The following is a 12,863-nucleotide window of genomic DNA, read 5'->3' on the forward strand; positions in this document are numbered from 1 at the left end:
GAATGGTATTACTTGTCCACAAATGGACAGCCTCGGGAACTGACCAATGCATGCTTCTCAAAGCATCGGTCATTTGCCAACAAGGCAAAAGTACACCTTGCAAGTCTGGAACAGCCTGCTCCTCAAAACATAGCCAATATGTGCTGGCTCGAGACTAGGCTGGATGAGACCGGCAACCCTCAACTTACGCAGACTGCCCGCTGGCACATATTCTGGCAGCGGAGCAAAAATTGGAAAGACAGCGTACAAGAATGGGCCCAGCGCTTTGTTGTGGCAGATATTGAACTCCGCTGGCTTGTCTGAAGAGAGAAGTATGCCCAGGAAGAAGTCTAGGCTTTGTGCAATTTACTGGAATTGAACGGTAATAAGTATGTATTGAATATGAAGAGGGCCCGGCTTAACACGTACAAAAAGGAACTCAGGCGCCTTGGCAATTAGTATTGGGACAGTTGCCGACTTTACTAGGCGGTAGAGTCAGATATACCTCAAGGAAGCGTTAAACGAGCATGGAACGCATACAGAAGAGATCTCAACTGGTACCTCAATGCATGGCTACGGCAAGACTGCACTGGGCGTGGCGGCTGCTGTGGTAGAGATTGTGGATATTGCGAGAAGGCTCGGCCAACACACCGCGACGTGAACCGAGGGCATTGCACGAATACCTGTGGCTGTTGCAATCGCAGCCGGACATTTTTAAAGAGGATGGTCAGGCAAAGTGCAGCGACATTGAGAAATGTCCTTTCGACATTATTTCCAACAAGATAGGATATTCTGGACAAATTTTCCTTGCTTATGTTTGGGGGATCAGTTTTTTTGATGAATTGAATTTGATTGGAAGCTTCAACTAACATACTAGTAACCAGGGCTTAGGCCGATTGCTCGGATGTTGCTGGTTTGGCTTATCGATATGGTGACGTCAGACTACTGGCTTGAGATCCCCCACGGCGCACACGTTAGACGATTTGCTTGAGAAAAGAATAAAGATACAAATCAAGGCTATCTCTCCGCTTTCAGTAATTCAGAGTATACTCGGAGACCAATTTCTACTGCATACGGTCAATGAGTGCTAGATCTCCGCTCCGAAGACGGAAGTGATCGCTTCCCGCTTCACATCATTTTCCATCTCATCTCTTCTTCGTACATCACGACCATGATCTGCAACTCTTGCTTATAGTAATTCAATTTTTGTACTTTTTTTTTTTGCTCTAGTTTCAACTGCTTGTTCACGGCAAGAAAATGGTAGTGTTTGTCGACTTAGACGATGATGCTTTCAGCAGCCAGCATCATCTTCCCGGAGGTCCCGAAGATGTCTTGCTCCAGAGCTATCTCATCAGGCCTGAGAAGGCATCATTAATACCGTCTTCGAAGCAAATGAACAGTTCTACTACAGATGAAAGCCCTGTCGATTCATCCGATGGCCATCTCTCGACAAACCGGTGTTCCAACCAGACTACCTTTTCAGCTGCCTTGAGCTGCTATCCGTATGGATCACTACTACTGACAGCTTGTCTTCGTGCTTCAGGTGTGCGCGCTAACTTTGGATAATTGGATACCAGAATTGTCGAAGAGTTAGCTCGATGCGTGGACCTGAATACGCTGCATGCCCTCTCACAGACCTGTCGCCAATTCCATATGAACCTAACGCCGTATCGACAACAACTCACCAAGCGGACCCTGCGTTGCGAGAATGAATATTTTGAGACCTTATCGGATATGTTAAATAGCGGTGCTGCCATTCCGGATAGCGTCAAATCCGTTATTCAACTCCTTAGCCAGGGTACCGGACAGTCCGGGAGAATGACTCGAGGGAAGGTTAGCAAATGTGCAAGAGATATGGTGGGCGAATGCCGGAGGTGCTCTAAGGTTATCTGCAGGGTAAGATGCCCTGGATACTTGGCTGCTGCGGCATACTGACAGTGTCGCTTCAGAATTGCACAATAAAAACTCCGACAAACGCCATGCTCAAGAACCGCATTCGTCGACTATGCACCACTTGTCACACTGTTCCAATTTCCCAGCACATAGCATACTTTCCTACGCCACCAAACATGCATTCGCAAGAAACAGTTTCGTCATTTGACCTTTCGAGCTTCACCGCACCGGCATTTATGCGTACACCATGCTCATGTGGAGATGCCGTCTGGCTTTGCTACCAATGTGGACATACCATCCGGAGAGAGGACACCACTTATCGCCGGGTGTGGACCTGGCGTACCCGATACAGTACCCATCTGGGCGGGTTAGGAACGGGAATTGGTGAAGGTTGTCAGGGTGTCAAGTGCGGTCGAGGGGAGAGCTGTCTGGCGGCTCAGGAAATTGAACTTGAGGTGGTCAGTGAAGCAGATGATGATCCGGATGGGCTCCATAACCACGGGCTTCTACAACATGCCGGTGATAATAGTATGTCGACCCTGGACGACGAAGAGCCGGGTTACTTTCGCCAGGAGATTGTTGGAATCGGAGGGAGGTTTAAGCAGAAGGTCAAGAAAAGGGTTATGGTGGGAGCTTGCGTTCCTGAGTATGAGGATGAGCGTGATACTGGACGATATCTGGATCGAGAAGAGGAGGGTAAGTATCGAGGTTGGTGTGGGTGGTGTTGGAGAGTGATTCTAGCTAAGAATGAGACTATAGATAATTATAACGCTTAATAGGTTGGTAGAGTGCATATATAATTCAATCGCTTTCATTTACTAGTATGTCTGGTCATAAATAGTGTATATGGCAGTCAGAAAGACAATCTCTAACAAAAGAAGCCTTCATATTCTTTCAGGTCCCTTATTTTTGTGTGCTGACTGATTGTTGATTCGCCCCGCTCCACCCGGGCAATCACTGCGGGGCTGGACACCAACTGAGTGTCAACGCTGTCAAATCACTCTCTTTGCTTGTCTCACTCCCACCTCCTTTTTCTTCTTTCCCCCTCCTACTGCTATATTCCAGCTCTGTCCGAGTACGATTTCTTCCTGCGAAAACTATTCCGCGTTCACTGCCGATTAAAGCACTCTCCCCCGTGTTTGAACACGAGCGCACTCTCAGTCCAACCCGGCGCCATGGCTGATTTACAAGGTCGCAAGATCTACAAGGTCTTCAATCAGGATTTCATTGTCGGCGACAGATACCATGTGACCAAGGAGTTGGGTCAGGGCGCATACGGTATTGTCTGGTAGGTGTCCGGCACTTCTGTCTGGTTGTTTCGCGCGCTTGTATCGATGTGTTAAAAGACAATGCTGATGAGACTCGCTCCTAGTGCCGCAAACGACAATGTCACGGGTGATGGCGTCGCCATCAAGAAGGTTACCAACGTGTTCAGCAAGAAGATATTGGCCAAGCGCGCCCTGAGAGAAATTAAGCTATTGCAGCACTTCCGCGGCCACCGTAACGTACGTTTTCGATATTATACTAATGTCTTTGGATACTCCGGCAAGGTGTGATGCTGACAGCAACAGATTACCTGTCTGTATGATATGGACATTCCTCGCCCGGATAACTTCAATGAAACATATCTGTACGAAGGTGGGGTTGCCCCTCCCCTTTAATTATCCGTCACAGCACTGACCCTTCTCTAGAATTGATGGAGTGTGACTTGGCCGCTATTATTCGTTCCGGACAGCCCTTGACCGATGCGCATTTCCAGTCTTTCGTCTACCAAATCCTCTGCGGTTTGAAGTACATCCATTCGGCGAACGTCCTGCACCGTGACTTGAAGCCCGGTAACTTGTTGGTCAATGCGGACTGTGAACTTAAGATTTGTGACTTTGGCCTCGCGCGTGGTTTCTCGATCGATCCCGAGGAGAATGCTGGTTACATGACCGAATACGTCGCGACAAGATGGTACCGTGCTCCAGAGATTATGTTGAGCTTCCAGAGCTACACCAAAGCCAGTACGTTTCACTGTCTGATCTCACTGTTTCAACAGTGATACTAACCCCGATAGTTGACGTGTGGTCCGTCGGCTGTATCCTCGCCGAACTCCTCGGCGGCCGCCCCTTCTTCAAGGGCCGCGACTACGTCGACCAGCTCAACCAAATCCTGCACTACCTGGGCACCCCCAACGAAGAAACTCTGGGCCGCATCGGCTCCCCCCGCGCCCAGGAATACGTCCGCAACCTCCCCTTCATGCCCAAGATCCCGTTCGACCGCCTCTTCCCCAATGCCAACCCCGACGCCCTCGACCTCCTCGACCGCATGCTCGCCTTCGATCCCACCTCGCGTATCTCTGTTGAGCAGGCTCTCGAGCATCCCTACCTGCACATCTGGCACGATGCCTCAGACGAACCCGCCTGCCCCACGACCTTCGACTTCCACTTTGAAGTCGTCGAGGACGTCGCTCAGATGCGCAAAATGATCTACGAGGAAGTCGTCAACTTCCGCGCTGCTGTGAGGCAACAATCCCAGGCGCACGCTGCTGCTGTCGCCGCACAGCAGCAACAACTCGGCAACGTTCCGATCCCCGAGGGCCAGAATGGTGGCTGGAAGCATGAAGAACCCAAGCCTCAGGAGGCTGCTGGGGGTGGGGGTCCTGCTAGTGATCTTGAGGCGTCACTAGCGCGGGGAATGGATGCTCATCATCGTTGATTTGTTTTTGGAGCTTGTTGGAATATTATTCTGGAGTCGCGGGGCGGTTCCCAGTATGTTCATCTCATATAAACTCGATTGTGTCTACTTTCCGTTTCTTCAATCTGCTGCATTTTTGTCATTTATGAATAGAAAATAGTTTTTTCTTTTTTTTGTTTTGTTTTTGTATTGTCTTTTTCTATATCGCTGTCTATGTATACAAGCGCTGTTGCTTCTAGGGTATGGTGCATATACATCTGCATGATTCTTGGTGAACTATTCGTTGATAGAGAATAAAAAAATATTATTACCAGGTCTATATAGTATCTGCCGGTAAAGGATAAACCAAATGACTAGGCTATATATTCCAGAAATGCAAATAAATACAAAAGACACATCGCTCGTAAATCATAAGATCGTACAACTCCAGCTTCAAAACAAGACAAATGAAGAAACAAAACCTCGAAGCTTGTATGCAACGCAAAAGACCAAACCAAGGGAAACGAAAAGTCAATAGTCAACACCCTGGTACAATCAATAATAATACCCCCTCCACCAAACCCCCATACAAGCCGCAACCACCAAATCCAACATTTTAATCCCTTCATCCTCAACCACTAACTTCCCCAACTTAGCACTCTTCCCGCGCATCCCCCCACCAGCACGTTCGCGAGCAAGCGAGAAGTCCAAACGATCGGGATCGTCGCTGCTTTTGCTGGCCGTGCTGGCGGTGGAGGGTTTGCGGGTTAGGCCGATGTTTCCTAGCGCGTTGTTGGTGGTGTGGGCGCGAGGGCGATTGGGGTTGAGGATTTGGGCGAGGGAGGCGCGTTTGGAGGTTGGGTTTGCTGGTTGTAGCGGTGGGGATTGTTGTTCCGAGGGGATGTTGCTGGGGGTGGTGGATAAGGGTTGGTCGTTGGGTTCGGCATGGGGGTTGGCGAAGGTGGATGTCTGGCTGAGCTGCCAAGGGGAGAGATGTGTGGGATTAGGTTGGTGGTGGAGATGGCCGGGCTGGAAAGGTGTGTTGAAGCGGATTTCGGCGACTGTTACGGCTGGGCTGGTCCCCACTGTCTGCGTGGAAGTCGAGGAGAAACCGGCAGGCGCCTGGAGAGGAATCATATGTTTGCATTTCAGACTGCGGCCGTTCACGCTCGTTGAGAATGTGCAGACACCATTCCAGGGCGAGTTGAAGGTGTAGTAGCCGCTCTTGAGCTTGGAGAGACTTCCATTTTGCGACTTTGGTGGCGGACTGCCCGGACCGGTGCTGTCGATGGAGCCGCGTGGTGCAGATTGTTGGTCGATTGAGCCTCGTCCTTCGTCTTGCAACGGTCTTGAGACGCATAACTTCCGACGGAATCTCTTAGGGCCGGGTGGTTCTTGTGAGCTGTTATCGTTGGGGGTATCGTTGTGCGGAACAGGTCCATGGGATTCAGCTTGTTGTTGAAGGGCTTGGAGTGCGGAAAACGATGGACCATTCATTTTGTCTGTATTCAACCCCAGACTCGCAAGAGATATCGGCTCATCCTGCGCAAGGAAACGGTTGTATCCTGGCGTCGAAATCTCTAGATCCATCACGCCTTCATCCAACCGCTGAGTGGAGATCGTTGCTACATTCCATTGCGTTCCATGCGTAGGATCTCGTCGAATGAGCGTAATGTGAAAACCAGGACTGGGATCCGGAGACCTGCTGTCGTGCGATCTCCGACTAGGCGAAAGCCCTGGGCTTCTTCGCGGCGATTCATGGGACGATGGTGGCCTCAATTCCGTCCGTCTGGAATCCAAGCTGTGTCGATTGTTCGATAATGCTTCCTTCCAGTTCTCAAGCCCTGGTCTGTTCACATATCCTGCCATCGCGCTCCACCGGTTATTTCTCTTAGCCGGGTGACCGCTCTCCGTGGTCTTTAAGGGCTCTTCATTCGGAATAGTAGGAGGTGGTCGCTGTGGTGTAGGACTCCGTATCGTAGGTTTCCGCTTTATAGTAGGTTTCCGTTCCATAAACTGTACTCGGTGGCCGGCTTCTTTTGGAAGTTCGGTGTCTGGCGCACTCTTCGCAAAGGGAGTGGGAGACGACACTTGAAGCTGATGCACGGGGACGGTGGGGGGAATGTTTTCCTGCGAGGGCAAAGATGGCGGGGGAGAGGCGGTAATCGAATTCGCATCCGCATTGCCAGTATCAACGGTAGGAGCACCACCAGGGACCGGCTTCCGTCGTACATTATTCAATCGCGCAAACTCTTGCCGCATTGGACCAGACTCTGCTTCATCACCAAACATCTCCCTGCGCAAAATGGCCTCTTCTTCCCGTTCCTCTTCCACTTCATGTAGCAAGGCCTCATCCTCCGGTGTCGCGACGTGCAGGTAATAAAGAGAGGCATTGATAGCTTCTGCGGAAACGCTATCTTTGGTCGGCGGCTTGAGAGGGGAAAGAAACACATCTATGCATGAAGAAAAAGCAAACATTAGCCATTCATCTATCTTATCATCAAAATCAAAGAGAAAAGCAAAAGTTTCCCATAAACATGCGGGGCAAACATGTGCTTTGCGTTTGCGACGCTAGCCTACCTTTACTCCCAGGGACCCTCACAATATACAATTCCAACGGATCTAGCTTCTTCTGCGTGGGATTTCGTGGGTATGATGGGGGATTTGACGCGATGCCCGTAATCGACGACAGCGAACGAGCTTCGACGGGTCCCTGAGCCATGCCATGGTTCGGCGGCGCGGAGGACGAAATGGAACCCCCGTCCACCGCCATTTATTCCAGAAAGACTGTGGAAGAACGTCGGAATATGGATGGAAGCGTGCAAGGGATGGTCTGTGCCGGATTTTGTCGTAGCTCTTGGGAAAATGGAGAAAGGTTCCGTCCGCAAGAGAGAAAGAGTTGGGTTTTCTGCAGTTGTCCGGAGACCTGCGGAGAGATGCCAAGAAAGAGTGAGCGATGCTGATGATCAGAAGACGACGATGTAGAAGGCTGAGGCTGAGGCTGAGAAGAAGAAGAAGAAGAAGAATAAAAACAGTGGAGGATACAGTCACAGGAAAAGGAATGAATCGAAAAAAAAAAAAAAAAAAAGCTGCCTATGACAACCCGACGAGAGGCGACAAGTGGGCACAGCCTCAGGCACCGGGGGGGGGGCCAACAAAACAAGCGTCAGCAAAAACAGTATCCGTCTTGATTGGTATCTCTTCCCAACGAATATAACTACATGGTATGCTTAGTGTGCTGAATGCGCAATCCCAAGTATCAAACATATATAAAAAGGAAACAAACAGAAGAAAAGAAAGACGGCACGTCCAAATAACAAATGGGAAATTGAATGAAGTGAAAGCCGGCAGATAATGTCCCCGTATGATATTAAACCCAACCATATCCATACAAACAAATGTTTATAACTCCATGCTCCCAATGAAATTCCCAACCTATACGCAAGAATAATGACTGTACTGTCCCAAGAAGAAACCCATTTGATTGTTGTTTGCCAAGTGTATCAAACCACCGTCTCTGCTCTCTCGCCCTCCGCGATAACTGGAACGCCGAGCCCACGGTCAGGGCTCTGTAATACAAGCTGCTCGTGGCGTCGGGCCCGCAAGAAATCACTGATGGCGCGGATCAGAATAAACCAACCGACGATCATCAGGACGTAGGAGATCCACTCGCTAGTGCTAATAGCAGACATAGCACCACTGCCATCGCCACCAGAACCGTCTGTCACAGCATCGGGATCGAAATTGTGGCTGTTCGGGTCTGGAGGGTTGGTATATTGGTCCGCATCACTGCCATCTTCCGGTTTTGTATCGCTCCCGCCTTTCATGTAGAATCCATACTGCACGAGGGTAAGGCCGAGACCAGCTCTGCTTCCGTTCTTGGCTGCGTGTGTTGTGTGTAAGAGGTAAGTGAGGAGGAATCCGACCAGTTGGAAAGACATCGAAATCATGGCGTTCCAGACAAAGGAGAAGATCGACCCAACCGGCAGTCCGTCCACGAACACCTCATCAGACGAAATGCCAGGCGCCAAGATAGTAGTTTCCCAGTACGGCGGAGTCGCATCGGCGGCTGCTTCTTCGTAGGACTAACATGGATTAGCAACGCTCAAGAGAATACAAAAGAAAAAAAAAAAGACAACAAAGAGACCCACCGGAGGCAAATCCTCATTCTTCTCACCCCTCTCAGGCTTAGCCGCCAAATTCGCAAACACGCCATCATTCGATCCGATCACACGGCCCGGCGCAGAAGATGAAGGCGTAAATGACGGAAGGATGGTCAGCCTTCTAAAGATCCCCCGACCCTGCTGCTGTGTCTGATCCTGCTGCTGTTGTCCTTGTCCTCCCCCTTGGCTCGACGAAGACGCGGCGGCACTACTGTTACCGTTCCCGTTGTCATCGTTGTTGTAGTCGCTACCACCGGCAATAAATTGCGGCTCGGGGTTCGCCCGCATTAAGCGCTGCCTATCATCAGGCTCATTTTCAACCTCCGAGTCGCTCCCATCGTCGAACGCATCGGCAAGAGTCTGGTCCGCATCGTCGGCCCGGCGAGTGTCATTGTTTAAAAGGCGTCTAGAGGAAGGCGAGGAAGAGCGAGAGTGGAACGAGGGAGGTGGAGAGGATGGAGTGAGGTGCGAGTTCGACCGGGACGGATTCGACGGGTAGGGATTTGGGTCATCTTCGTCATGGGCATTTACCTAAACCCAGTCTTTTTGTCAGTTTCTAAGTCGAATGAACCGCATCCGAGAGAGAATAGGACTTGAGAGTATGGCGATTGTCGTGATGTGATCCATCCAGATCAGCGGCGGAGACTTACCCGTTGATAACGCTGCGAGCTCATGATGAGCGAGCGAGGCAGAGATGGAAAGAAAAGGAGAGTCTGTGGGAGCGTAGATTAAGCTAATACACAAAGGAGACGTAGAAGGCGCTAGGGGAGGTTCGGGAGATGGATAGAAAACGAGAGAACGAGTTACTGGCGGCGAGGACGATGATGGATGGCTCAGGATGGCGATGCAGAAGGGAGATGGGGAGGGTTTGGTGCCTTGGTGCCTTGTAGCCTTATCAATCCATGCCTGAGGCATATTTACTTCATCGCCGCATATCCAATCCTCTTGGTCACAATTATCATCTAACTTAATTCAGTCAATACTCCTTTCTCACACTGCTCAACTTAAATAATTAACATAAACAGCCGTAACCATGTCAAAGCCACCAGTAAGTTAAACCCATGACCACTATAGAATCAACACTAACAGCAACCAGGTCCGTCCACAAACCCTCCAAACCCGCATCTCCCACCTCCTCTCCCACTGGCCCTCCGACCCCGTCCGTCCAGCTTCAGTCTCAGTCCAAACCTACCTGCAAACCCGCGTCTCACAAGCCTCTACCCAAAATGCTGCAGCATCGCAGCAACAACAGCACCTACCCCAGAATCAACAACCGCAAGAAATGTCCGAAGCGTCCTTGAATGCATTGTCCTCGTTGTTGGAAGATAGATATACAAGACGGTATCCGTTGTCGCAGAAGCTGCGCAGGCCGGCTAGTAGCCCAGATCATTATGACAATGTGGTTAGGGAGTTTGAGGAGGCGCCGGAGAGGGATTGGTTTGGGAGGTTGGGGAAAAGGTTGAAGGGATTGCTTAGGTTTTCTTAAGCGGTTTATGGTGTGTTTTGTTCTTACGGGTTATGGTATTTAAAATGTCGTTTATGATGTATAATACTCTTTACTGGATGTATGAATAGGAATGAGAAAAGACTGCTCTACTATGCAACTCATAGTATGGTTTGGCAATGGTTTATATTGCCAGGTATATACATCTGCTAACAAAATACATAACTCATAAACAATCAAGGATATACAGTCGAATGCAATCGATCAACCAACAAATCCATACACGCTCAATAATCCTTTTAAAACATGCAAACAACCATGGATATCATCTCATCAGAGAAAAAAAAACATCTTACAGCATAGGCTTCAAGTCATCAGCAACCTTGAACGGAGCCTCAGTCTTGGACTTGACCTCGTCAACGGTAACACCGTCAGCAAGCTCGATTAGAGTCAAACCGTTGGTGAAGTCGACGTCGAAAACGCAAAGTTCAGTGATGATACGGCTGACGCAGGTCTTGCCGGTCAAGGGGAACTCGCATTTCTTGACGATCTTGGGGTTGCCCTTCTTGTCGGTATGCTCCATGGTCACGACAACCTTGGTGGCGGAAGGGTTGGAAACGAGGTCCATGGCACCGCCGAAGCCCTTTATCTTGCCGGGAAGCATCCCTAATATAGTTAGCTTCGTTATCCTGCAGGAATTGAATGGGGAGATGGGATCTTACAGTTTGCAAGGTCACCATTAGCGCTAACTTGCATAGCACCCAGGATGGTCAAGTTGACACGGCCAGACCGGATCATACCGAAGGACTCGTCGCTGCCAAAGACGGCTGCACCGGGCAGAAGAGTAACCGTCTCCTTACCAGCATTAATAAGATCCGGGTCCTCCTGGCCCTTCTTAGGGTAAGGGCCCAATCCCAGAATACCGTTCTCCGACTGAAGCATGACCTCGACGGAGGGGTCGACGAAGTTAGGAGCCAGCATGGGCATACCAATACCCAAGTTGGCGTACATGCCGTTCTTGAACTCCTTGGCCGCACGACGGACAATACGCTCACGCTTGCTGGCAGTGTCGCCCTTGCCCAAGGCTGCAGCACTCTGCTCTTCACCCTCCTCCTTGGCGAAGGTGTACTTTTCAATCTTCTTGTCTGTAGTGCTCTGGATCACACGCTTGACGTAGATACCAGGCAAGTGCACAGCCGCGGGGTCAATCTCACCGACCTCAACGATGTTCTCAGCCTCGACAATAGTCATCTTAGCGTTACGACCCATAGCACCGTTGAAGTTGGCCGCCGCATAGCGGAACTGGCAGTTACCCAGCTTATCCGCTTTCCACGCCTTCACGAATGCATAGTCACCCTTGATAGCTTCCTCCATGACATAGCTCTTGTTGTCAAACACCTTGACATCCCGCGCCTTGCTGTACAGCGCCACAGTTCCATCAGAATTATGTTTCAACGGCAAGTCACCTGTCTGCACAACCGTTCCAAATGCAGCAGGCGTGTAGAAAGCAGGAATGCCAGCACCGCCAGAGCGGCACCGCTCTGCCAGCGTGCCCTGCGGGGTCAACTCCATCTCAATTTCACCGGTCAGATACATCCGCTCGAAAGTCTTGTTCTCGCCGACGTAACTGGCAATCATCTTCCGGATCTGCTTGGACTGCAGGAGTAGACCCAGGCCCGAGCCGTCGACACCGGCGTTGTTGCTGACTGCCGTCAGGCCTGTAATTGAGGGGTTTGCGCGGACGGCATTGATGAGGGTATCGGGGACACCGGAGAGACCGAAACCGCCTGCCAGGAGGGTGGAGTTGGATTTCATGTCTTTGATGGCTAGGTCGGCAGATCCGACGACCTTGTTGATTTCATAGCGGCGGGCGCTGCTGGAGAATGTACGGGCGAGGAATTTCTGGTGCTATTTGAAGTTAGCGACTGTGAATAAACGGAGAGACGAATTGTTTTCTTACCTTGCTGGGGTCAGTCGAAAACTGCCTGGCGATGCGCAGGCAGGTCGCAAGTTGTGAAGACATGACGATCGTTTATGTATGGGTCCGTCGGGTGTATCACACTATACAAGGACTATTGACAGACAGGCAAACACGATGATAAACAGGTAAGATGATATGAGGAGAAGCGGGCTTTATATACACCCGCTGCGACACAGCGGAAAGTGGCCGGACCCGGCTCTCCGCATACCCCGGAAAACCCCCGCATTGTATTGACAGAACAACTGACTGTATTATCCAGCGGATATTAGAGAGGATGTTAGTTATTTTATGCTTAGATACATTCCCCTGTTTCTTCTATCACTATGCTTATACAACCCCCGAAGTTCGTACTTTCAATCCTAATTACAAGGCTGTTTATAAACAAGGATAACTATATCTCGGTCCGTCATTCCGCGCTTGGTTGCCGACTACACGTGCCGGCTCCGATTCGGAGTGCATATCGGAGTTTAATTATCGTCGCCATCTAACACTATCGGTACCATGGACATCCATGTAAACGGTCATAACATGATGGTATCTTCCGTTATGTACAGGCAAAACAAGTCGTGACCCCTCTAGCATGCAAAGGAAACATATCATGTCATACATACATATCATCATCTCCTGGCGAGCATTATACAATTCAAGAAAAAAGCAAGTTCATAGAACACATCCTTTGGACAAGTAAACAGCAAAAAACTGTGGGAAAAGAAAGATATAATCATGTTAAATCCACCCGGATATA

General features: G+C 50.1%; 6 protein-coding genes across 6 annotated transcripts; 3 read left to right on the top strand and 3 right to left on the bottom strand.

The window, feature by feature from the left end:
* Positions 1-1,050: 1,050 nt before the first annotated feature.
* Positions 1,051-2,878, top strand: EURHEDRAFT_253076 (uncharacterized protein). Its single transcript, XM_040778115.1, has 4 exons — positions 1,051-1,481; positions 1,557-1,836; positions 1,929-2,693; positions 2,754-2,878. The coding sequence occupies exons 1-3, from the start codon at positions 1,237-1,239 to the stop codon at positions 2,646-2,648; spliced, it is 1,245 nt and encodes a 414-aa protein (XP_040634824.1). The 5' UTR covers positions 1,051-1,236; the 3' UTR covers positions 2,649-2,693; positions 2,754-2,878.
* Positions 2,631-4,572, top strand: mpkA (mitogen-activated serine/threonine-protein kinase SLT2; the record flags this gene model as incomplete). Its single annotated transcript, XM_040786991.1, has 6 exons — positions 2,631-2,693; positions 2,754-3,160; positions 3,245-3,377; positions 3,444-3,510; positions 3,564-3,878; positions 3,914-4,572. The coding sequence occupies exons 2-6, from the start codon at positions 3,048-3,050 to the stop codon at positions 4,570-4,572; spliced, it is 1,287 nt and encodes a 428-aa protein (XP_040634825.1). The 5' UTR covers positions 2,631-2,693; positions 2,754-3,047.
* Positions 4,573-4,856: 284 nt separating this feature from the next.
* Positions 4,857-7,581, bottom strand: EURHEDRAFT_416749 (uncharacterized protein). Its single transcript, XM_040783038.1, has 2 exons — positions 7,111-7,581; positions 4,857-6,983 (listed from the first exon to the last, which is right to left on the bottom strand). The coding sequence occupies exons 1-2, from the start codon at positions 7,301-7,303 to the stop codon at positions 5,086-5,088; spliced, it is 2,091 nt and encodes a 696-aa protein (XP_040634826.1). The 5' UTR covers positions 7,304-7,581; the 3' UTR covers positions 4,857-5,085.
* A 39-nt stretch (positions 7,582-7,620) lies between these two features.
* Positions 7,621-9,515, bottom strand: EURHEDRAFT_416750 (metal homeostatis BSD2 family protein). The gene is made up of 3 exons (XM_040783039.1): positions 9,344-9,515; positions 8,682-9,224; positions 7,621-8,615 (listed from the first exon to the last, which is right to left on the bottom strand). Exons 1-3 carry the CDS (start codon positions 9,365-9,367, stop codon positions 8,034-8,036), a joined length of 1,149 nt encoding a protein of 382 aa, XP_040634827.1. The 5' UTR covers positions 9,368-9,515; the 3' UTR covers positions 7,621-8,033.
* A 133-nt stretch (positions 9,516-9,648) lies between these two features.
* Positions 9,649-10,295, top strand: EURHEDRAFT_389802 (ubiquinol-cytochrome c reductase complex assembly factor 2). The gene is made up of 2 exons (XM_040779797.1): positions 9,649-9,741; positions 9,790-10,295. Exons 1-2 carry the CDS (start codon positions 9,727-9,729, stop codon positions 10,177-10,179), a joined length of 405 nt encoding a protein of 134 aa, XP_040634828.1. The 5' UTR covers positions 9,649-9,726; the 3' UTR covers positions 10,180-10,295.
* A 194-nt stretch (positions 10,296-10,489) lies between these two features.
* On the bottom strand, positions 10,490-12,160 carry EURHEDRAFT_518635 (3-oxoacid CoA-transferase; the record flags this gene model as incomplete). Its single annotated transcript, XM_040786698.1, has 3 exons — positions 10,490-10,803; positions 10,860-12,045; positions 12,098-12,160. 3 exons carry the CDS (start codon positions 12,158-12,160, stop codon positions 10,490-10,492), a joined length of 1,563 nt encoding a protein of 520 aa, XP_040634829.1.
* Positions 12,161-12,863: the final 703 nt, after the last annotated feature.

Source organism: Aspergillus ruber, assembly GCF_000600275.1.
Source record: "Aspergillus ruber CBS 135680 unplaced genomic scaffold scaffold00038, whole genome shotgun sequence".
In the NCBI taxonomy this organism is placed as follows: domain Eukaryota; kingdom Fungi; phylum Ascomycota; class Eurotiomycetes; order Eurotiales; family Aspergillaceae; genus Aspergillus; species Aspergillus ruber.